This window comes from Postia placenta (assembly GCF_002117355.1).
Source record: "Postia placenta MAD-698-R-SB12 unplaced genomic scaffold POSPLAscaffold_9, whole genome shotgun sequence".
Taxonomy (NCBI): domain Eukaryota; kingdom Fungi; phylum Basidiomycota; class Agaricomycetes; order Polyporales; family Adustoporiaceae; genus Rhodonia; species Rhodonia placenta.
The window spans coordinates 1,659,352-1,683,280 of NW_020169840.1; the positions used below are offsets into that span (position 1 = coordinate 1,659,352).

General features: G+C 52.8%; 9 protein-coding genes across 9 annotated transcripts; 4 read left to right on the top strand and 5 right to left on the bottom strand.

The window, feature by feature from the left end:
* Positions 1-448: 448 nt before the first annotated feature.
* POSPLADRAFT_1047475 (hypothetical protein) lies at positions 449-2,799 on the top strand (the record flags this gene model as incomplete). Its single annotated transcript, XM_024479298.1, has 11 exons — positions 449-457; positions 579-671; positions 1,081-1,245; positions 1,284-1,366; positions 1,422-1,497; positions 1,811-1,964; positions 2,021-2,109; positions 2,170-2,230; positions 2,428-2,477; positions 2,528-2,578; positions 2,725-2,799. 11 exons carry the CDS (start codon positions 449-451, stop codon positions 2,797-2,799), a joined length of 906 nt encoding a protein of 301 aa, XP_024338030.1.
* Positions 2,800-4,017: 1,218 nt separating this feature from the next.
* On the bottom strand, positions 4,018-5,149 carry POSPLADRAFT_1145831 (hypothetical protein; the record flags this gene model as incomplete). The annotated part of the gene is made up of 3 exons (XM_024485851.1): positions 4,018-4,130; positions 4,451-4,558; positions 4,765-5,149. The coding sequence occupies 3 exons, from the start codon at positions 5,147-5,149 to the stop codon at positions 4,018-4,020; spliced, it is 606 nt and encodes a 201-aa protein (XP_024338031.1).
* A 570-nt stretch (positions 5,150-5,719) lies between these two features.
* POSPLADRAFT_1146280 (hypothetical protein) lies at positions 5,720-6,298 on the bottom strand (the record flags this gene model as incomplete). The annotated part of the gene is made up of 1 exon (XM_024485910.1): positions 5,720-6,298. The coding sequence occupies one exon, from the start codon at positions 6,296-6,298 to the stop codon at positions 5,720-5,722; it is 579 nt and encodes a 192-aa protein (XP_024338032.1).
* Positions 6,299-6,629: 331 nt separating this feature from the next.
* On the top strand, positions 6,630-14,544 carry POSPLADRAFT_1074872 (hypothetical protein; the record flags this gene model as incomplete). The annotated part of the gene is made up of 8 exons (XM_024482751.1): positions 6,630-6,700; positions 7,071-7,197; positions 7,247-7,464; positions 7,518-7,650; positions 7,708-7,822; positions 7,876-8,044; positions 10,526-11,969; positions 12,023-14,544. The coding sequence occupies 8 exons, from the start codon at positions 6,630-6,632 to the stop codon at positions 14,423-14,425; spliced, it is 4,680 nt and encodes a 1,559-aa protein (XP_024338033.1). The 3' UTR covers positions 14,426-14,544.
* A 1,461-nt stretch (positions 14,545-16,005) lies between these two features.
* On the top strand, positions 16,006-16,524 carry POSPLADRAFT_1146096 (hypothetical protein; the record flags this gene model as incomplete). The annotated part of the gene is made up of 1 exon (XM_024485883.1): positions 16,006-16,524. One exon carries the CDS (start codon positions 16,006-16,008, stop codon positions 16,522-16,524), a length of 519 nt encoding a protein of 172 aa, XP_024338034.1.
* An 841-nt stretch (positions 16,525-17,365) lies between these two features.
* POSPLADRAFT_1058161 (hypothetical protein) lies at positions 17,366-18,395 on the bottom strand (the record flags this gene model as incomplete). Its single annotated transcript, XM_024481006.1, has 3 exons — positions 17,366-17,939; positions 17,994-18,124; positions 18,177-18,395. The coding sequence occupies 3 exons, from the start codon at positions 18,393-18,395 to the stop codon at positions 17,366-17,368; spliced, it is 924 nt and encodes a 307-aa protein (XP_024338035.1).
* A 1,186-nt stretch (positions 18,396-19,581) lies between these two features.
* POSPLADRAFT_1074874 (hypothetical protein) lies at positions 19,582-20,438 on the top strand. Its single transcript, XM_024482752.1, has 2 exons — positions 19,582-20,071; positions 20,126-20,438. The coding sequence occupies exons 1-2, from the start codon at positions 19,697-19,699 to the stop codon at positions 20,240-20,242; spliced, it is 492 nt and encodes a 163-aa protein (XP_024338036.1). The 5' UTR covers positions 19,582-19,696; the 3' UTR covers positions 20,243-20,438.
* Positions 20,439-21,954: 1,516 nt separating this feature from the next.
* On the bottom strand, positions 21,955-22,581 carry POSPLADRAFT_1047479 (hypothetical protein; the record flags this gene model as incomplete). Its single annotated transcript, XM_024479299.1, has 3 exons — positions 21,955-21,997; positions 22,050-22,249; positions 22,306-22,581. The coding sequence occupies 3 exons, from the start codon at positions 22,579-22,581 to the stop codon at positions 21,955-21,957; spliced, it is 519 nt and encodes a 172-aa protein (XP_024338037.1).
* A 146-nt stretch (positions 22,582-22,727) lies between these two features.
* Positions 22,728-23,700, bottom strand: POSPLADRAFT_1066496 (hypothetical protein; the record flags this gene model as incomplete). Its single annotated transcript, XM_024482081.1, has 2 exons — positions 23,252-23,700; positions 22,728-23,166 (listed from the first exon to the last, which is right to left on the bottom strand). The coding sequence occupies exons 1-2, from the start codon at positions 23,395-23,397 to the stop codon at positions 22,728-22,730; spliced, it is 585 nt and encodes a 194-aa protein (XP_024338038.1). The 5' UTR covers positions 23,398-23,700.
* Between the last annotated feature and the right edge of the window lie 229 nt (positions 23,701-23,929).

A 23,929-nucleotide genomic window follows, 5' to 3' on the forward strand; every position in this document is an offset into this window, starting at 1 on the left:
GCTTCCGGGCCTTGCCCTGTCGCTCCACGCGTGGCTCTTCCGCTTCGCTGCATTGCTGCCACATGTGATAATCTGCACGTTTTGTCTGTGTGTGAAGATGTACGTGAACTACCGAAACCTCGAAGCTAGTTTACGACGGACCGGCCGAGCGCGCACACAAGTCCGTTCCAGCCTTTTCATAGCCCTCCTGGATTAGACTTACATGTGTGTACTAGGACAGGGCGGTGACGTCGCCTTGTACTAGGAAGATACTTGGTCGAGGGAATAGCTGATGGCTCAGATTGTATCAGCTGTTGGGTGCGAGGTGTCATTCTTTTGGTCTGCAATTTTGTCGCTAATCCGCCGGTGGTGAAGCACACTTCTGCGCTGTCGCGCCACAGTCCTTCAGAGCATCAGACTGCCCTGACGTTATATACCGCTATAACATGAGGAATATCCTTACTCCTCTATGGCCACGGTGCGTATCAGACATTGACCTGTCAAAAGCACAGAGGAAGAGCGCCCCTATAGCTAATCCTCTACCTCCAATTGGTCAGGCTTATCCGTGCCCCCATTTCATACGAGCTGGCGCTCTCTAGCATCGCTATACAGACGTGTGGGAGATTCGCCTGACTCCCCCTCCTTCCCCTCTACTCCCTATTCCTGCGCCATGGGTCTCCGCTCTCCTGGATGTGCGCTGTTTCCTGCCACCTAAGGCATCTCCATAAGGCATCCGCCACACGGTTGTTTTTTCAATGGAGTCCCATCGATGGCGGTGCGCTCTGACGGGGCGATGCGGAGCTATCAACGTCCATCACTCCCTCGCTACGCGAATGGAACTTCGCCAAGGCAGTTTACATGCTGGCCCCTTAGCGTTAACATCTTCGTCGGACCCCTTCTGCATGCTGGAACAACTAGCTTCGTGAAGCACAACGACTCTGCAAAGAGGGCTGATCGTTCTCAACGGTGACCAAAGCGGGCGTACCAACGGACAGAGGGCGAGCGTCCTTCTCCTCTGATAGTGTCCTCCCTTCTGGGCCAGCGGCCTTCCTCTATGGCACCCTGCTATTGCAGATGATTACCTTTGTCAATAATCCCCAGCCCGAGCGCCGCCTACATACAGGGGAAACCATCTTCCTCCTCGCATTATTCGGCAATGGCGAAAGCAGTGCAGTCAAGCGTTCTGAGGGCCAGACATTTGCTTTTGTGGTGGCGAGAACGTCACCGCATTCGAGAGACAGAAAACGCACCGAGCCGCCCGAGGATGTGATTGCCACTTAGTAAATTTTCTGAACGTTGCCTAGACCCACAGCACACCCTCTATACGTTCGCTTCCGGAGCGGCGCATCCCATATGCAAAAAAGCTCCTTCCCGGTTATGCGGATGTGTGCGCCCATCGTCTCATCACCCGCGTTGCGATGCCTCACTCCACCCGTTCGCAGAACGCAGTCTACACCGCAATTCGAGCTCGAATTTTGCATACCGATGACCAGGCATCGAGAGGCGTCCGATGTGGAAGTGCGTGAATTTCGCTTACCCGTTCATTATCTCTCGTCCGCAGCTTCGTCCATCGATGTCAACGCTTACGCCAGTCTAGATCATATGACAGGCTCACAGCACCCAGAGGAGGCAACTAACGGTGTTGCTCAGCATCCCAGATTCTTCTTCCGCCTCCGTCCCTGGGCGTGCTCGTGATTGTCCGGCAGCCCCACCCGCCATATATACGGCCGGTCGCTCGTCGTTTTCCCTGAATCGATATTTGCCACCGACTCCTTGTCGTATTTCCCCCATCTCTCATTTTAGCGTATCTTGTGTCACGTCAATGGGTCAGGCGCACTCTTCGTTAGAGTCCCTTCTTAGCCGTCCGCCATTGAAGAAGGCGGTCGTTATCGGCATAAACTACAGTGGTCGCGGAGCGGATGAAGAATTCACACCATTGCATGGCTGCTCGAGGGGCGCACGAGAGTTCAAAGATTTTCTAATAGGTGCGTGGGGCCTCAATTGCCCGTTATGAAGAGGCGCTCAATAGAAGCTTTCCAAGATGTTTGCGGTTTCGAATCGGAGAACGTCATCTTGATGGTCGATGACGAAGGTCATCCTCTGCAGTCCCAACCTAAGGAGCGCAACATAGTGAGCAGCCATGCCTTCTACCCCGCGATGTCATCCGTTGACTATTGAGTTATTGGATAGTTGCGGGAGCTAAAAAACCTGGTCAGGGGCGCGTTACCGGACGACATTCTAGTCCTCTACTGTGAGTTCCTGCAATTGAGATCATCACATCAGTCGCACATGAAACCCCTTAACTGTCAGATGCGGGACACGGTACACAGCTTCCATGCAAAGACCACACAGAGAGTGACGGTTTTGACGAAGGTATAAAGTGCTTAATGACGAGGTAGATCGTCGGCATTTACAAACGTTTATGATCTGCAGTGATCGTCGCTGCAGATTGCGACGGAACAGGGAAGCATTGTGGACATGGACTCATTAAAGACAATGTGCGTTGCGTGCTTCACCTTTACTCTAATGACCTAATTAAGTGCTGCAGGTCCTGCGCAAAATCCTTGTAGTGCCTCTTATGGAAGGCGTTTGCTTCAGGGTAGGACACCAACTTACTAGACGTGCTAGAAGTCCGTCCTGAGTGCCTCTTACAGGCATTCTTTGATGCATGCCACTCCGGGACTCTCATGGGTATATGCACTATTACATTAATATCTCAGCCGATCTTTGACATAGTCATCACAGATTTGGATCACTATCACTGCAACCGGCGTCAAATTGATGCTCAGTGTCCTCCTCGGAAATGGTCGTCATACCTGACGCTGGAAGCTGATGTTGCCCACGCACAAGGAAAACTGGACGAAGAGCGTGCTCACACCGATGTTGGCATAACGAAAAAACGAAAGAGCAAGCCCTCATTGACAAGATCGCATTGCCGGCCGCGTAGTTCGTCGTCCGCTTTGCGGTCCATCGTGTCAACCGCATGCGACGTGGCTGGCAATTCTTTAGGCCGCCCTAGCTTAGACGCAATTCTCGACAACATTCCTCACGGCAGCTTCCAAGATGCCGTCCAGGAATTCTCCGAACAGTTCCTCAGATGTTCATCACCGGAGCAGATACCGCTATCCATTAAGCAGCCTTTGATGTGTCCATGCGATGGACATTGCGCTCCGTGCAATACTGGAGGGAAAGACATCGTAAGACATTCACTGAAACCAGTCTATCACAATTCCTGAATCATACATTCTCCGCACCCGTTCAGATATCTTTGTCCGTATGTGCTGACAGCGAGCTCTGCGTGGAATTCGCGAAAGGCGACACGATGACACAGGTATGTCCATAATATTACACACAGCTAGTTTCTTACTCCGTCACGCTGCTCAGATCCTGATCCAATATCTACGTGAGTTAGTGGGTATGGGTAAGGATTTGACTGATGTTGTATTTCTAGGCGCGAATCCACGGGCGTCCATGGCGGACGTCATGATCCATATGTGGTGCGCGTGCGCTAGCAGACAGCCGTCCCACCGGGCCCTCATACTGATTTTCAACCGTTAGTGAACGTCATGACACAAAGATTCACAAGCTGCGTCAGAGATGTCGTAAAGCAGCAGGTAGCGGTGAGTTCTTTCCACGATATGAATTCCTTGTGTTCAATCTCAAATGGAATGGCCTAGGAAACCCACTCCGCCCACTACCCAATTATCAGAAGCCTCAGGTGAGTTTATTATCCTTATGCGCTATCCTATACGCTGACGGCACTTGAGTATACTAGTTAGGCAGCATGATGCCGCTGGTGCGTGGCTTATTCTGCGGAGCCGTCTTCCCAGCCAGGCTGACGACGATCGATCAGGACATGAGTAAATCATTCATACCTGTTGCCCACATTTGAGATCCGATCCTCCTCCTCACCACGGGACTACAGATGCTAACAGCAGCTGCCGTCCTTCTCTATGTTGTTCTATATACCTCGGCAGTAAATACCCCCAGACATTTCGGTACCCGTATTGTGTAATGGACACATGAGTTATGATGTCATTATTGGAATGACAAAGTCTCATATGCGCAAGAGTTGGATTTCCTGGCGACTCGGAGGTAAAGCAGCCCTGCGTCTCCCGCTATACACTGGTCTCCTCTAGGGGGCGGAGAATCTGTGATACATCGTTGTAGTTACGCGGAGAGGATTTCAAACTTCATGGCAGCGTCACGGCCACGGGTACAAACGCGCGAGGATACTCATACGAACTGCCCTGCGCGGGACTACATCGTAGTGCGATCACATCAGCAAAAAGGTACGAAGCAAATAAGGTCCCGTGACCCATGCAAACCCGCACGTCACGGTCGGCGCATCATTAGCCCTTGCAAGACATTCCATGGCGTCACTAGAATGCTGGGGTATTGTTTGACATCGAGCTGCTGTCTGAATATTATAAGGAACTACCAGTCTGGTAATACCTATAGAAGCACTCACAATAAGATGGCGAGCCTGTTGTTCGGCATCCGAGGACTGGGAAGATCGGACCATTCGCGTGAGGTCCTTCCAAGATACTTGCGGCCCTTTGGATGGTCGTAACAGAATCTTCAATCCAGGCGAGCACATACATAGGCAGATCATCAAGGCAGATGGCCCGGGAGCGAGACTCGAGGTAGAGATATATCGAGAAGTCGCAAATGATAGGAATACAAGGCACAATGAACCATAATCGAAATGACGAGGTAAGAAAGAATACAAAAATTGATAGTTTCATAATGATGCGTATCCTTCGACTGTGCAGGGATCATCACCACCATCGTCTTCCCCATCTTCAGGACCCAAAGCATCTTCGTCGTCAGTCCCAATCTCACCCCCATCATCTATGTCTTCGGCATCATTGTCAATATATCCGTAGTCTGCTTCCTCGGCCTGTATATTATTGGGACCCTCCTGGCACAGCATCCCCACGGTCAGCGTGTTTGGAGGATTTCCGAGTACTACCTCCGAGTGGCGCACATCAGCGTACTCTTGATCTCTACCCCGGGCCGGGCGCAAAGCATCAGGAATCGAGGGCTTGTCTGTCGGATGACCCTCCAGGTTATCTTGCATGTCTTCATGACTTTCCTGCAGTAGGCGTTCAGTGACTTCAGCGATTGCCATGTGACCGATACCACCGCCGCGGAAGCGCATGAACATGTCGCGATCAGCAAAGCTATACATGTGTTCCGCATCAGGTTCGTAGTATGTCATCTGTAGATAGATTTGTTCGCTTACATATTAACATAATAATATACCCAATCTGTCGCGACTTGAGGTCAAGCGACAGGGGAATACCTAAAAGCAAGGGGCGTCCGACTGGTTCTCACCGAAGCGATGGTGAGCGAGGCTCAAACCTAAGGCTAGGGACAAGGTAAGTTAGCATTGGTAAGTAGGTAAGTAATACATGAGCTTACTGACCTAGGGACAAGAGGTCGAAACTGAGGTCCCTAGGGCAGCAGAGGCCGGCTTATATACATGGGGAGATTTAGGGCAGGCTGTGCACGTTGGTCCGTGCGCAGCTGGTCTGTGCGCAGCATGCCGACGCGGCCCCGGGGGCCGGTGAGTCAGAGCGGCTGCGTCAGCGGGGCCCGAGCTGTGCCGTGCACTGCCGTCCTATCTAATCTGATCGTACAGTAGATAATGATGTGTCCGTATCGGGCAAGTAGTACAGAGGTCGCGGGTTCGAGCCCGCGAAAAGGAAAAATTAAAAAGCGGTTAGACGCCGTGTCAACTCGTGACACAATCCTCATCACATTCTCGAGGATGCCTTGCGATTGAGGGCCGCAGGTACTCATCCGTGCGTCCATGTGCAAACGCGGGTATAGTGTGAATTGCTCGAACAACGTGACGAGGATCAAGAAAGGCGAATGCACCGGGTTCGTCAGCATCAATAAATCCAATTCGCGGTAAGCGACGCGCATTCCATCCTGTTCGAGTTGTTAAATCACGGCCGAACCATCGTATGAAGAGGAATTCAATATGCTGAGGTGACGGGTCGCGTGACCTGAGACCCGAGTGGCAGATGTTCGCATGGAAGACCCCAAGAACACGGGTGTACCAATAGGGGTGATCGCTGTCTTCATGAGCGAGGACCATGATGTCGGGAGCCTCACTGCGCGGATTGACACAGTCCTGGCTGCGACGCAAGTCATAGGTCGTATAGTTAATGCGAAAATTCTTATGCTTGTATATCTTCCCGCCAATAATGGTGACAGTATTGCTCTCTGCATCAGAGAATGTATGCTCCTCACCATCATAAGGAAGGTCTAGCAGGCGAGAGAGGAGGTGATCTTTAAGCTGCGGCATGAAATCCTGGACACAATGATGAAATATGACGAAATGAGGTGTTGGTTGGCACTAGTAGCAAACATTAGAACATTGACCAAGTTTTCGAAAGAGTTGCAGTCAGTCAGAAACCCAAAGGATGGGAGCGTAAATTAAGAAACCAGTTGCGCCTCAACGATCGAGACCATGATTACCAATCGGCCGGTCTCGATCAGTAAGACGCCACTCACCTCGCCTCGGATCTTACGCTCTAGCACCTTTCTGAAGCACATAAAAATGCTGATCGTCTCTACTGGCAGCCAACCCGCTCAAACCCCCTCCAATGTCACATTCAGTACATACACCTACTGTCATGGCTCCTACGGCTGCCAGTAATTTGCCGCTAACCTACACCCCTGAACCTGTCAGTTCTGCGAAGCGGAAGTTCGACCAACCTAAATGAAGAGCTGCAGATCTACAGTCATTCAAGAAAAAGGCGACGATATTCTCGGTGAGTGGTCAGAATGTGAGGGTGTGTAAGGCTCACAGAAACCTTTGTCAATTCTAGAGAGCAAAGTGGGGTGCTCGATGCATTGTACAAGACTGCGAAATGGATCCCACGTGGAATTAGTCCCTTTGTCAATATTCTAACTGCCTTCCAAATCGGTCTGCATGCTGAGGGACAATCCGACGCTGATACAAGCGAAGTTGGAGCGGGAAATGGGCCAGAGTCGATGACTGAACAAGAAGAGAATATGCAACTGTGAGATTCCGTTTTTAGTCAGTATTTTGCGCTAGCTGACTTATTAGACAGGTCGCCAGCAGAGCGATCCGAGTTCATACGTGTCTACAATGCGATATTAAACTATACTCCTAGCCTGCGAGAATTAATCTCGGAGTTTCAGAGCGAGCCAGCAAGTCTGGGTGACCTCTGTGCACTTGTAAGTATATTTGAAGGCTGTTTTTCATGCTTCCTGAATCGATCTACAGCTTGACGAGCACTCGCGAAAGGCACGCACACAGGACTGTGGAGACCTACGCTACTCCGGAGTAAGGTATATCACCCCCGACCCAGCGCGACAACCTATCTTTCCTGTGATTGACGGGAGGCAGCAGTCGAAGAGTGAGCGGGGCTTCCAGCACCAGCAATGTTCCCGTCTTCTAGTTCCTCAACGTCACCTTGCTGACTTCGATGCCGATCCCGAAGGGTGTGTGATATTTATTGTGCGTCATCATTGACTAATTGTGTGAGTTTCTGCAGCTATCTCAGGAAAATAATTGAGGGCAGGGTGAAGATACGAGCGTCCATGCTGCCGAGTTTTGTTTATGATGAGAAGAGCTACGACCCGCACAACATTCTCAAAGGCCTGTTTCGAGGCTTCTTTCTGGTGCGCGTGAGTGTTCTTGTCTTGATGCGCTGCTTCTATCTCTCACAATGCTCTATTTGACAGGTATTCCGACACATATTCACGGGCCCTCGCACGGCACTCAAAGTCACTGACGGGCCCATTGCCGGGAAGCCCTGGAATGCGCAGATCCTTGGAATGCTTAGTGTAACAAAGTATAGTATAGCATACGCTGCAGTTCAGGTGCGAATAATCTGATTTTCATGCTGCCAGATATTCTTCTCATGAACATAAAGGCTCGTCAGCTTTTGAACTCCCAGGAGGAATGGTCGGTTGAAGATGCACACTTCAACGCGGAACATTTCTTCTACACGATTTTGGCCATCTTCGATGACGCAGCCCACTCCACATGGTACGAGGAAACCATTGACTGGTGGAACAGGTACGTAGTGGTCTCTAGCATATCCTCCCACAAACTGATACATCATTCCCTTAACTTCTCGCCATCGACACCTCTAATTAGACGAGTTTTTGGCAACTCCTACACTGGATCTGATCGCTTGACACACGACGATGATTCGGATGACGAGGAGTCAGATCTCTCGCTTCTCAAGGCTCAGCACGCCGCACGTCAGGCAGTTCAATAATGTGGACGTGCGCCACTCCATTGTCATCGACGCAGCCTTTTCGTGCACCTGTTCAGGCCACCATTCATTTGCGACTATATGCTTCTCGTGCCATTTGATTTATTATGCAGAATAAACAATAAACTGTAATTTTATAATTAAAATGAAAATGCATAATGCTATTTTGCGATTCGATCATCTGCGGGTGACTGGTCTGTCACGGAAGCGAACCAATACCACCGTGGATTGATTGGTTTTTTGGTTGCAAGGCATACAGTCTTTAGTCGGTCTAGCAATACCTAACAAGAACTGCGATCACAGTAGACCCATACCACAGTCACCATAATACCATAGCATGCATGACATGGCGTAGGCTGCTAGCCTCGCCAGCCTTGCATGCTCTCGATAGTCATATGGGCCTAGCCACCTATTTTGGCTCTTACATCACCCCGCTGATTTATCATCATGACAATACAAGACTGTATAACAATAGCGGTCTCTCGTGAGCTGGCCGGACCTTACAAGGCCATACGAGTACATGCATGGCCATACATGTCGTGTTCCTTTTTGCTGATGCAGCATCCAATCTAATGCGACCTACCGGCGTGCAAGCTCCTTCCAGACTTTGAGTTCTCACATACGTTTCTGGGGCACCTTGTTGGTTCTGAATCTATCCTTACATACTAGGTCCGTTTAAAGTTGCCGCTTAAATCTCGCTGTAATAATACGAGAAACAATCGACCAAAATAAGCGACAAAGATCTCATCTCCCACTTCCATTGGTACGCCGTCTTAACACCATCAGCACTGTTTCAATGACCTGAAACTCTGCAACAGGATATGAATAGCCCCCTTGGCATGTGACATAGCAAGCGACATGACGGCTCAGACTATATTTTGTCGGTCCTCGGTACACACAGTATACACACATTCCAATAATTGCCAGATGTGTCAGGGATTGCAAGATCTAGCTATTGGCGGTCCGGACAATAGTCACCTTGCGAAATCATTATCCTTCCCCGACCAATAATCTCTGCTCACCAGGGATGGTCCCGCCGGATGCATCATGTATGCGCGCGGAGTCCGGACGTAGCCAGGACATGATCAAGATACCACTGGACTGCTACACTGCCGCCGCGTCGCGGCTGTCGCTGTCCACTATCCATCTCGTCTTTGCAAGCCCTACAGTTTGGTAGGTTGGAAGGGGTACGTAGCATAATCAAGGCTACTACCGGTAGGCAAAAGTAAATAGAACTGAAATAAAAACCGGGACATATCGTTTTTGCAGCGCTTACACAACTCGTACAGGGCGCGTTGGGGCTTTTTTGGGGTGCGGCATATTCATGTTCCGCCGTCATCTTCGTCCGACGCTGAAATCACGATGTATTCTGGTTTCTTCTACATATTGTGGACGAGATCAAGATCGAATTGTCCAAGTAACTCAGTCTGCTCTTTCTGCCCTGCTGCGCTCCTACCGATGATAGCATAGACACCGAGAGCAGTAAGCTTCGAGCACATAAGCTTGCACAGATCAGCTCAATATGGAAGGTAGATTCCTACATTAGGACACTTCTCCTGAGATCTACCCTGCGATTAGAATGTGACAAAAACAAGACGTCAAAGCTGCGTCCTGTGGGTATCTCCTTCATAACTCTGCCTTGCATCGCTCGTGAGTTTCGGTTTGGGCTATACATAAGATCGACACTCCGTCAACAACTTGTCTTCGGACCTCACCTCTCGTGCGCCCGATCATCGTACTGAAATTCTCTGCTCGTCGTTGTTTCGTTTCGCTCGTCCTGCAGCTGTGTGCTCCACACACCTTCTGGGTAAGCATACAAAATCTCGTCGAATCACAACGTGGGTCATTCTGGGAATAAGAGCGGATGCGCCTGACGAATGTCGTCAAAATGGAACCCTAACCCGAGGTCAACGGTCTCAGTGTTTGCCTCTCCCTTCGCTGTTGCGTACCAGCTCACTACCACTAGCGGGGTATCAAGTTCCTGCACCTGTCATTTCCTCGATATACTGTAGGCCCTCCGACAGCTACTATCAGGGAAACGGGCACTCGAATGTCAGGAGCGACGTACGAATGCTGCCAAAACTCGCTACAACATGCAGGAAATATCGGCAGTTTCATTCTTCTGTGCCCCAGTCTGCTCTGCAGCAGAAACAGCTGCCTCGGGTGGGCCCACGTACCAATAGCCCTCTCAGACACAGAGAAGAGTCAAGAAAAGACCACCCGATCGCAAAAACGGAGGAGGCGGGCGATCGTGGTCAGTATATCTTCTATCTACTCAGGAGCCTCGGTACAAATGCGATCTTTTCAGGCATCAAACGCAACGAGCTCGGCGTCCAGCTCCTCTCACGAAAACTCCACGCCCAAATTTTTCGCAACATCTCGTTTCCCGCGCCCAGTCCGACCTACGTGCGGATTGCCCAGGAGCATCTCCGTACTCACGGACTCGACCCAGCCCAGGGCTCAGTCCTCCCCGATATCTCGTTCACTCTTCCTCAGCTGCAGGGTCACACCCTCGACGAGCATTTCTATGCTATCGGCTCGGCGGCGGCGCAACCCTGGCTTGGTCTCGCGAAGGACCTCGCGCGGGCAGAGCTTCCACCCAAACCTGACCACTGGAATGTCCAGTCAGGCTGGACGCGATACGTGCATATGCCCGGCGGCGGCAGCTACTTCGAGGCGGTTGCAACCCCTGAGGCCGACGGACGCGCAGAGAACATGCTCGTGTTCGATGTGGAAACGATGCCCGCGTACAGCCCCTATCCGGTCATGGCGGTCGCCGCGTCGAAGAACTGCTGGTACTCATGGATATCGCCTTGGCTGCTCGGCGAGACGGAGGATGTTCGGCACCTGACCCCCATTGGCGACTCGACGGTTCCTCGCGTCGTCGTCGGTCACAACGTCTCGTACGACCGTGGCAGGATCCTGGAGGAGTACAACATCCAGCCGACGCAGACGCGGTTCCTGGATACCATGGCGTTGCATATTGCTGTCAAGGGCATTTCGTCGCACCAGCGCCCCGCATGGATCAAATACCGTAAGTCGAAGGAGCAGGTGCAAGAGCAGAAGGAGGAGACCATTGATATGGTACTCGAGCTCATGCGCGAGGCCGACGAGGTCCGGCAGGCAGAGACGGACCAGGCGAAGAAGGCGGAGCTCGGGCGTCTCCTACACGAGATGGAAGAGAGCTTACCGCAGCTGCAGGCAGAGGCGCTCGTGGAGCCGGATGAGGAGGAGCTGTCGACGAAGCGTTGGGAGGAGCTCACGTCAGCCAACTCGCTCGCGGACGTCGCGAAGCTACACTGTGACATCACGATGGACAAGGAAGTGCGGAACGACTTCATGAAGTGCACGCCCGCGGAAATCCTGGATGGTGTTCAGGATTACCTGAACTACTGCTCAACGGATGTCGGCGTCACACATGCTGTGTTCTCCAAGACGCTGCCTGGATTCCTCTCAGCATGCCCGAGCCCAGTATCCTTCGCAGGTATTTTGACGATGGGTTCGAGTCTATTGACGGTCAACGAGGAGTGGGATGCCTACCTAGAAAATGCCGAACGGACCTACAAGGAACTGGAAGACAAGGTGAAGACCCGCCTGCACGAGCTCGCGCACAAGGCGAAGGATATGATGGCATCTGAGGAGTGGAAGTCGGACGTCTGGCTCAGCCAGCTAGACTGGACGCCGAAAGTGGCAGGCAAGTCGAGAGGAATTGTCGCATCCGAGGTCTGTCCGTTGTAGCGTTGGCATGACCTGTATCTGATTTACCTCATGCTCAGATCGCTGAGTGGGATCAAGACGCAGGAGTGACCACTCCCTCTGCTCATGTAACTGAGGCTGTTCCAGTCTGGTACCGCGATTTCCTCAAGCTTGGACCTATGAACAAGAGCACGACTAAGCGCACGACTGCGTTGTTGCTTAAGCCGTCCTTTGATGGACACCCACTGCACTACAACACCTCCGTTGGGTGGCACTACCTGGTTGACGATCAGGTCACACGCCTGCCTACGGCCAAGAATACGAAAGTCCTGACTATTCTAGGTACCAGCCATGGTGTTCCACTCATGAAAAGCGGCCAGTTGACGTTCAGCGATCCTGAGCTTGCGATGACCATTTCGTCTGGTAGCGACTGTGCAAACATCGCGGAGCGTGTCTCTGCGTTAGCTCAGAGCACTGTGAAAACGTCTGCCTCAGAGGTCGAGCAGGATCCCTGGCTCCGGCAATTGGACTGGAGAACTGTACAGCATGCCACAGCCAACACGCTAACGGCTCCCAAGGTGACGCGGAAGCGAAAGCCATCGGCAGAGAAGCCAGCCCCTATCTACTGGCCCAAGTGGTACTGGGACTTGACCAGACCAAAAAAGGATGCTCTCCCTGGTTCTATGGACCTTACTGTCAGGAACCGATTTTCACCTCTCCTTCTGCGACTGTCCTGGCAGGGTTGGCCGCTCTTTCACTCTCGAGAGCACGGATGGACCTTCCGTGTGCCCGACAGCGCTGGTTTCGAGACGCGCGCAAAGCCGCTGGCGTTCAACGATTCCGCCGACGCCACGCTACTCGCATCCTTGCAAGAGGGCTTTGTTTTCTACAAGCTTCCTCACAAAGACGGAGATAAGGCGAATGTCGGCAGCCCGCTTGGAAAGACATTCATCAAGTACGCGCAAGACGGAACGCTGACTAGCCCTGGAGACGAGGCGAAGGAGGCGCTTGATATGAACGCGCAGTGCAGCTACTGGATCAGTGCGCGTGACCGCGTCCTGAAGCAAATGGTCGTCTGGCAGGATGAGCGTGTCGACATTGGTGTACCGCGTCCACACGACGCTCGACACCGATGGGGCATCATCCTCCCCCAGGTCATCACAATGGGCACCGTCACGCGACGCGCGATCGAGAAGACATGGCTGACCGCGAGCAACGCGAAGGCGAATCGCGTAGGCTCCGAGTTGAAGGCGATGGTGCGCGCGCCAAAGGGTTACGCGATCGTTGGTGCAGACGTCGACTCAGAAGAGCTCTGGATCTCGAGCGTAATGGGTGATGCGCAGTTTGGACTGCATGGCGCGACGGCGATTGGGTGGATGACACTCGAGGGCACCAAGGCCGCGGGGACAGACTTGCATTCGAAGACCGCGAGCATTCTAGGCATTTCACGTGACCAGGCGAAGGTGTTCAACTATTCACGGATATACGGCGCCGGTATGCGGCATGCTGTGCTGCTCTTGCTGCAGTCCAACGCTGGCATGCTTCCAGAGCAAGCACAAAAGCTTGCGCAAGATCTGTATGCGTCGACCAAGGGGAAGAACACTCACCGCCCCGACCTCTTCGGGCGGAAGTTCTGGTATGGAGGGACGGAGAGTTTTGTCTTCAACAAGCTTGAGGAGATAGCCCTCTCTGATCGTCCACAGACACCTGCGCTTGGTTGCGGGGTGACGTACGCACTATCGAAGGAATACCTCCCTGCTACCTTCGGCGCAGACTACATGCCGTCGCGCATCAATTGGGTCGTCCAGTCGTCAGGCGTCGACTATCTACACCTCCTCATTGTCGCCATGGATCACCTCATCAAAAAGTATAATATCCACGCACGCTATCTCATCTCGGTCCACGACGAGCTACGCTATCTCGTCAAGGAGGAAGACCGCTACAGAGCTGCGCTCGCACTGCAGATCGCCAACCTGTGGACGCGTAGCCTATTCGCGTTCAAGCTCGGCATGGATGACCTGCCACAGGGCGTTGCATTCTTTTCCGCCGTCGACATCGACAAAGTTCTACGCAAGGAGGTTGACATGACGTGCGTCACGCCCTCGCAGCCGGTGCCCATTCCGCCCGGCGAGAGCGTCGACATCGGCACGGTGCTGGCGAAGACGAATGGCGGGTCTCTTTGGCCGGACAGTTCGCCGATGCTCGAGAGGGACGGTATCGACTGCGGGGGCACCCTCGTGGGCTACCGCCAGCCCCACTGCCTGACACATCGGGCGAGCAGCACCGCTTGGCTGCGCGCTCAGGCAACGTCCAGTATCGCAGAAATCAATGGGCTCGCTGGAGAGCACGGCGCTGGCGCGAAGAAAAGTAAAGCTAATGACTGGAACCGCCTGAGGAAGGTCAGAACCTTGGGTGATGGGAAAGGGGTCGATTGGAATACTACTGTTGAGCAGTTGCTCAGGTCTCTCGACCTGCTATCATGATTTACGTAATTTGAGCGACTTGTAGAAAGATTTAGGACATTGTTACCTAAGTATTAGAGAGTACATTACTACCACGCCTTGATCACGTCAATGCATAATGACTAGTAGTTATCGGTGAAGACCAGGAATTCGTCTAGTCCATCCGCTGAGTGACGATGAGATTCCACTGACAAGTTGCTTGTAGGTCTCGGTGACGACTTGAAGGCAGCCAGCCTCCCAATTGTTCCCTCAATCAGGCATGCACGTGACCGTACCTTGCAGGGACCCACAGTCGTACACAGACGGTAAGTCCTTGTACTGCTCACATGACAGACGGTGGCAGGCTATTGTATTCGTTGCCACCCCGGCTCTACATCTGCGACAAAGGTTCGCACGAGCGTATATGGAACAAAACGTTGCCAGGAGACATGTCGTCCCGCACAAGGGCCTGGGATTCCACCGATCGCACTAAAACGCATACGCATGCAACGTCAATGTGTCTCGGGTATACATAGGGCTAAGTGGTACGCGGACGACTTTACACCTGTGCGTACTAGATATCCCACTCGTTGCCCGAGCCCTAGCCAGACGTTTTCTCAGCCCTCAGTCTACGGTACCCATCAAGTTCTCGGCACCCGCCCTCTGCGACACGTTCCGCTCTGTCCTCCATCCCACCATGTACGGCTGCTGCTGCCACTCGCATTGCCATCATGAGCATCATCAGACCGGCCCGACCTGTGGACATCCCTCTCTCTACTGGGACCAAGTGACTGGTGAACGCCGTACTGGGTACCCATACGACCCGAATGCCCCATCTCCCACCCTTCTCTCACCACACCACACTCCTCAGTATCGTATGTGCTCGCCGTTGCAAGGCGTTTCAGGACCCAGCAACAACTGCGAGCCACAGCACGAGCCGCGCCATCACACGGCTCCGCCGCCGGATGGAATCCTGCGTAATCACAACGGCGCGATACACGGTCATATTCCCCGGCCTCTGTCTACAGGGTCATCTGGAGGGGCATATAGTATGTCCCTTTACTTCAGTAGAAATCTATGTTATTCAATGCGACTATTCCAGCAGATTGCGGCCAGCCCCCAAATGCCTTGCCAACGCCGCCAAGATCTCCGAGGCCGTCTCCGACCGGATCTCCCGCACCGGGCATCAATATCTCTGCGCCTGCACCCCTCCCAGTAGTAAGTTGCTTCTAGACATATAATCTTGAAGTACGCTTATCTTCAATTACCAGGGATCCGCGCCTCCGCAGCCGCCCGTACAAATTCAGACATTCCCCACATTTGCGACAACTCCCGTTCAAATGCAGTTGCAAGTCCCTACTCCGGCGTTCACGCCCATTTCGACATTCGCACCCATCAACTTGGGTTCTACGCCAGTCCAAGTCCCAGTTACCGCACACCTCGCCTCGTCTGCACTACAGCCACCAGCACAGACCTCCGTCTCGCTCCATCCTCCCGTTATGCTACCATCCAACTGGGCTTCTGTATCGCCTGCGGGGAAACTAGCATGGACACCTGTAGTCACCGGGGCCCTACCCATCATCACCACCACACAGGTCGGTGTCACTCTATGTCCCTGGCTCATGCCCAACCCCACGAATCCGAACGCCCCCTCGCTGATCTGGGACATCTTCCTATACCCCACTGTGGCCAAACGCATAACTGGGCGGAACACCGTCGTGGACCTCGCACCCAAATTCCGCGACCCAGCGACGCATCCGGCTGTCGCCAAAGTAGTCATCCTATGCGACGCGGGCATGGCAGGCGATTTCTGGGGTCCGATCGTCATCGAGCGAGATAATGTCGTCACTGTCAGGGACATACTTTTCGGTATCTACGAGTACTACCAGACGGCGATGTCTGAGGAGGAAGTGCAATATGTCGCGAGCTTGGATCCCGACAACTATACGAAGATGACAGACGCGTGCTATCGGCGCTGCGAGGGGACACCCGCTCTGCCTGGGTACGTGCTGAGACAAGGTCTCAAGCGTGTGGATTGCTTGGGTGGCAAGACCACTTTCCACGGCATATGGGTCACAATGAACCCCGACAGCACCTGGCAGATGAACCTCAGTCTCATTGGTAACAGGAGACGTGTATAACTGTAACTGTGCTATCGATCTGGCTTACATGCTCTCGGACCCTGCTCTTAATCTTATCTACGAAATTAACTGTCTATCTCTTGACATTCAATGGACTTCTTTCATGTACTGCTACGACGTCACGACGCTCAAACCAGGTGCAACACAGGTTCACGGTCATACTCACGTCATGAGCCTGTCGAGTTCGGTTTGTATCCAAAGCGCAAAATATCGGCATTGCATTCACGAACCGGTGCTACAAAGACGTTCACTGTAAAGCCCGGCATGTAAGGTGATGCTCAGACGACCTCCAGTAGGGGAAACACCAAGGCCAATTATACAAAAGCAAGTCAATGATCATTTGGTCTCTCTCGCCACGTCGAGAGCCATGTGCTTTTAAACGACGCCGGCCATAGGTGTAACTTTCGATTGGGTGGACAACGCGGTCTATATAACCTCATGGCAGTACCGGTGCCCGTTTAAACCCCTGATATCAAGAGTGAGGGATGCTTCAGGTCAATAGTAAGGGAAGTAATCAGTGTGAGTCTACAACACGGTCCAACATCTACATGAAACCGATATTCAGAAATGTCTGAAGGCCCGGCTCACATGACAAATCATGGTGTCTTGAATAGGCGACTCAACTTGAGTTATAGTGTCTGCAGATCAAATGGTTGCAAGTACCGTATTAGACTTAGCGAAGTAGAAGAAGGGGCCCGTGGGCTAACCTTGTCATACAAACTCTGTTTCAGGGTCTATACGCACACGAGGGCTAGCCCACAAATCCTGTAGGATGTAGATTAACCACGATTTATGGTGAGAAATACATATCACTTGTTAATGACTTCCTTCAAGCATACATTTACGCGCCGGGCTTCCTGGCCATCTCCTCCTTCGCCCACTCATTCAGACTACGAGGAAACAACGGCATGCCCTCCTCGAGTCGCTGGCTCTCGTGAGCGAGCACGAGTACTACGTTCCTTTCTTTATTCATCCGCTTCAGCCTCTCCATCGTGTCCCGCGCGACGTCGATATCGTGGTGATGTTCCTGGCTCACAAGGCGCACGCCCGGAGTGTAGTACTGGCGGTGATGGCAACAATCACCCGCGAGGAAGATGAAGCTGTCTGGCGAGACGCGCGCGAGCGCCGCAAGATGCCCTGGGAGGTGTCCCGGCGCGTCTAGCAGGTAGAACGATCCGTCGTTGTACAGGTCCAGCGCCCGTGTAAACGAACCGAGTGGGGCGATCAGGCGAGCGGGCGCGTCCGCATCGCTGTAGTTCACGTAGCGCACCTTCTGTCCGCTCGGCCATTCAGGCCAGAGACCAGTAGGATCGCTAGGATATGTCTTCTGCATGAGGACTGCAGTATCGGCGCCCACGATAAGTTCGGCTTGTGGAAAAGGCGCAAGATCCCCGACATGGTCGAAGTGGAGGTGACTATATGTACATGAGATCGGCCGTAGAGCGTACGAATCGCGGATTTCACAGTACCTGTAGACGATTGAATTGATTGAACCTGGTTGGACGCCGCCTTCCTGCAAGAGATCGGCGACATCCTTCGAGCAATCTACCTTGAGCTGGGTCACAATCTCATCCCATGCTGGTGGGTAGCCTTTCCCGTCCTTCGCAAGAATCAGTTGAACATCACGATAATACAGCGGAGCATACGCATACCTTCCTCAGACCAAGGTCAAATAGGAGCCGGCCGTGTACTTCATGCTCCACCAAAAACGAAAAGCTTGGGGCCTTCAAGCTCCCACTCTGGCGTATGCTGTCCCCGAAGGCTTCGACATGGGGAGGGAATAGCGAGCCGGCGTGTAGCGCATATACGGAGACGTACCGCTGTCCAGGAGAGTCCTGAGGGAAAGATATATCCCCTGTGAAGCTTGTCATGACTTGATCGCTGTTTCTGCTGTTATACAGTATATCTGGAAGGCCTGCAATCGCGCATTATATAGCCTCTGAGCAAGTCTTTGTCATCGACTGCGCTGTCTCGTGTCGCATGCGTTCGGCTTGAGACCGACCTACACATTGATCGTCAATTAATCATCATTCAGTAGTTGCGGGGCGTCACGACTCACATTCCTAGCATCACTGCGGAAACCGGGTTATTTTATTAGCGAGCAAAGACCGCCCAGATTACTACTCTACTAGCAACCTACTAACCCGCATGGCGCTAGCCGTCAGACGGGCCTTTTTCAGCGCCTTTACCCATATATGGTATACCCCGACTATCGGGCGCTTGTTTCTACGAGCGGAGTTACAGTTTTGCGGCCATAGTCGTCTTGAAGTTGTAATACGCGACAATTGGTATCCAAATTCATAACAAACTACGCGAAGTAAAAATGTCAGCCATTTTGGTAACCGTCCTGACCGTACACATGCGCCAACTTAGTACATATTCTCTATGCTGATAACTTTATGTCACCTTTCTTTGAGGTAACCGATGCACCCACTCTTATTTGGTGAGTTAATGCCATGGACATCCATCCAATTATGTTGATAATTACTATAGACGTAGTATAAAGGAGTACACTCGAAGCTTGAACTGACGTCAGGTCAGATCTGTAAGGGCAGGAGCTTACCGCTGGCACACGTTGGCTGGCGGGAGACGGCAGCCACGAGTTCGACTGTGATCAGCGTCGATGATTACTGAGTAAGTCGCGACTTCTACTTCTGCCAATTCTTCATGTACTCCTGACGAATAGAACGTGGAAAGGTGTACGGTCGGGCAGTCAACCAATGTGCCATAACAAGCTCGGACATCACCAAGAAGCACAGAAGCATTCCTTCGTAGGCACCCGGTGTGCACTCGGCAGTGGAATGCCGCGAACGTAAACCCCCAGCTGGGGTATGTGAACAAAGCCCGAGGGCTGAGCTATCCATGTATGGTGCGCCTTCATCGCGTTCTTTCCCATGCCACTCAAGACAAAGCAAGGCCATTCAATCTTCCCCGGAGGTATATGTGTCTCCCTGACCCACAGCAGACAACCGGAATTCACCGCTACAGCACCGGGGCCGTCCACTTAAATAGGGACAATGGGGTCGACCACTGGTGGTCGGGTATGTTCGGGCCCAAAAGCCTCTTAATCGCGCACCGTTGTACAGAGCATAAAGGCGCGGGCGCCGCGTCCACATTGGGCTGGAAGGTTTGACGACCCTGCCTCCTGCCTGCTGTTCGCTCTTCTATCCACATGGACACAGAGCCAAACTTCAGCGCCCCGCCTTCTCCGGCTCTTGACCGCACCACCCAGTGGGTGCAGGCACAAGCCGCGGAGACCTACGACGACGTATCGCCGCCTCCCTTACCGCAACTTGACTCCAATTCACCAGAACAATACCCGCAGTCCAACCGTAATACCTCCTCTTCCGGCCAATCTTTCGCCACGCCGCCAGCACCAGTGCAGTTCAGTCCTATCGCGTCGACATCGATGCAGCGCAGCCGCCCGCGAAAGGAATCGAACGCGACAGAGATGCTCCCATTCCCGCGCAGCCCACCAGGATCGGGATATCCAATGCCACTTGAGATGGATCCTCCAAGAGCCGAAGCACAGGGTCAAGACGGCAAGGTCAGTGTACACACTGTTAAGCCGCTTGCGTATGCGCTTATGACGCATGCGCAGCGTGGACGACCGAAATACAAACGAACGTCCTCGCTATTGAACTCTATCAAGGCCCTCAGTCAGCCAACCGTGCAATGGAAGAGAGAAGAAGCGACTAGGAGAGACCAGCCAAATTGAGGAATAGACGGAGACTCGTTCTAACATTGACCAAACTGGAGAAAGCCGGGGGATTCTCGCGTAGCGCGAATGGCAAGCCTCATACATTGAGCGGAAACACAAAAGATTAGATATCGGTGCATTGAGACTTACGTGTACTCTTCCGTGGCATCTTGGGGCAAGACAGCCTGATAATAATGTACTCTTCCCTTGTGAACCTAGGACTGACAGCTGGTCGAGCAGCTAGCCGTACCCTTCGACAACTAAACGTCTATGCTGTACGATCGACCACCTCAGTTGCATACCATGACGGACTATATCAAAAGGAGTGTTTAGCGTCCGAGAAGAAATACGAACCAGCGCCTGACGGAGGCAGATCGAGTATGGATTGTAACAATTTGTTATCCTTCTCGAGTGCTCCTGCCGCTGATTCGTCGCCGGTTGAGAGCCATATTATCTCCATATGCAAGTGCAGATACAAACGACGAGGCAACTCCTGAACTGATCGCTGTTGGCACCTCTACGCTCAAGATGCTATCCCATCCTCTTAAATGAGCCTGCGAGGTGCCATTGTACTGTCCAACGGGTCCTAACTTGATGAAATATATTGACACGAGAAATGGGGACAACGCACATCGAGTGTAAAACAAGTCGGCTAAATATAGGCGGACGCGTCAATATAAACGTAGAGGGACAATGTGCTCGCCACAACCATTTTCCTCGGGTCGGATCCAATTCTAGATGGCTTTACTTGTTGTCCCTTGTCGTGAGAGATAGCCATGCACACACCTTCCCCCATCTCTTTTATGCTGAGATGCTACATGGATATGTGCGTTTTCCTTGCCAGCTCGAGCTAAACACATTTGAAGATCAAGGACGGAGAGATAGGCGGCACATCCGATACCGAGTCCCGTTTCATGCTTTGACTCGTGGTGACCACCATAGGTGTGAAGAGCGGCAACCAACGACCCGTCCGCACTTCAACCTGTGCAACCGTCAAACCCCCGTCTCTACGTGACACAGTGTGCAACCTACCGTGATCTCCAGGCGCGGATGGCCCATATACTAGTCCGCACCGTCTTCTCAGCAGCGACAATTTTCCAGTCATTTCAATCTCCCTGCTGTCCAACAGCTGGCATGCGTCGGCACGATCGGGGTCGACGAGAAGCGATTGTTCATGTGCAACCCCGTCCGACCGCACGCCGACCGCTTCGGGGATCCGGCTGCAGCCCAACCCGTCTGGATAAGGATGCGCAATGTCACTCGAGATGGCGCCACCCGGAGTGGACCCACGGAGACGAGACAGCAATGGCGTGGCAACCTATCGTAAAGTCTTCTGCGCACATGCTAACGTGCAGCTGGTAGATCCCGCACAGAACGAATGGCGCTACTCCCCTCCGTCAAATACTCCGTGAAGTAGAAGATAAATGGAGCAACTATCGAGGACCCAAATGGAGGTAATCGAAGACATGGCGCTGAACTCGCATAGGCAGTCTTCCCAATGCCCTAGCCGCAGAAGTCCGATACGGCGAAGCCTCAGAAGTGGCAATGTCGGCACGGCTAAACGGATACAGGGCAGTCATGCTACCGTGGCATTGGGACTTCGGTCATCTTCCGTAATGGGTTCGCACAGGGAGTCTGATGGCAACTACTGTATGCTCCGTGATTGCGAATATTACTCACAAGCCTGGGATACGGTCGAAGGTAGTCCGTCCGGCTCTTCAATCTGCAAGTCAATCTGCATGATTGTCTGATTCTGCCACAGTCCAGTATGAGCTATCCCAACCAGATATTAGCATATGGACAAATGTAAAAAAATCACACTGACGGAGGTAAATCTAACGTGGAGTGCAGTAGTGCGTAGTCCGCTCCATTCGCCGCAGGTGCGCCATCGGGCGGCGCTGCATGATCCACGTAGGCAGGTGCTGGCATAGGTGGTAGGATCATCCCAGAGGTAACCACAATCGGCACGTCTGTGCTCAGGGTGGTATTCCATCCTCCGAACTGTATGTGAAGAGACAGGCTGTACTATTCGAAGGGCAGATACTCAGCATATTTCGTGCTTTCGGAATGTCGTCACGTACAGCGATATTGAGACTGGGCCAGTTGAAGGCGGGCGGACACGTTAACACAAATGTCGACGCATGCTCCGTCTCCTGTCTCCAGCTTCCTTTGTTCGCATCTGATGCCGAAGGGATCCACTGCCTATCTTTTGTCGTGACATGGACATTACCTAGGGACCCAGCCATGCCGCCAATGGCAGACACCTTCTCCATTGCTTGTCTGCTGAGATGTTGAGTGAAAATGCGTGTCTGTCGCTTGAGCTCAAGGCGGATTGCCTTAGAATCAGTAGGCGGCATGGGCCATATCGGCTTTGCTTCAGCTATTGAGTCTCGCTTTACAGTCTTGCTCGTAGTGATTATTGTAATGGTGAATGGAACAGGCGTGAACAGCGGGAACGAAGGTACTGTTGGCAGTCTCAGCTGAGCAACAGTCAACCCTTTCATCAGCCCAAGATAAACGTCTCATAACGTACTGTCATTTCGGCACGCGCAGAGCCTCCCCATAGACTCGTTCGCACCGTCTTCTCCGCGGCAGCGCTGGTCCACTTGCCAGTCCATCCTCTGCCAAGCCGTTCGCGCACACGGGCACCGATGCGGTCGACAGGAAGGACCGCAATAGGCTGTACGACGCGTTTGTTCATGCGGAGCGTGCCGCGCACGCCAACGGCCTCGACGAGGTATCGAACGACGGACTGGCAGTCCAGGCGGGAGAACTGGTACGACGGCGGGGCGCTGTCGGGAAGTGCAAAGGAGAAGGGGATGCTGAGAACGTGCGAGTCGGGCGGGGGGTAGGCGGTGCCCCGTGTCCAGACGGGGTGTTCGATACGGACTATGTCCAGGTCGAGAGTCTCGGTGAGCTCCGTCCTTGGCTGGCCGAGGAAGCTACGGGCCCGAAGGCGAGCCAATGGGTAGAAAGCGATACGAGCGTCGGTGTTCCCGGAAGTCCCACCACAACGGATGCACGTACGTGAAGACGGACCCTTTGAGCTTGACACGGACTCCCTCCAGTTGCTCCTCTTGGATGAGGGGAAAGTTAAGCTCCACCGCGCCTTCCACCGTGCTCCCAGCCAGGACAATTTGGCTTGGTATGCGAAGTGTGATAGCGTCCGGCATCAAAATTTGGGTGCACGGCACCAGGGGGCTCTTGGAGTGAGAGCGAGGCGGATCCGGCTTCAAGACAACACTGCGTAGATAAGCTGCTGAGAAGACAGGAACACCGGACAGGTCAGGCGTCAAGCTGCAGCCGAATGAGAGCCGTCGTTCGGGCGATCACGACGAACACATAGTCGGATAGAATATTGGAGACGAGCGTGGTCGACAGAAAGAGGCCCCGCCGTCCGAGAAACGTTGATAGGGTCGAAGACAACATCAACTTTACAAGCATATCATCCCCGTTGATGCGATGGATAGAGTTCGGTGCCTATCATGCGAGCAATTATCAAGCGGTCACGTCAACGTGTGACTTTCCAAGAGCCTTATTCAGCACTGACGAGTGTAAGCATTCGCAGCTCCTAAAACGAAGGCTGTACAAAAAGACTCCTACTCGCCTCGGCCTGAGAAGGGACCTACAATGTATCGGGAAGTTTCAAGCTAGATATACACAGGACAAGCGGTGTAGGCATACCGCAGCTGTGAGGAGTGGCTG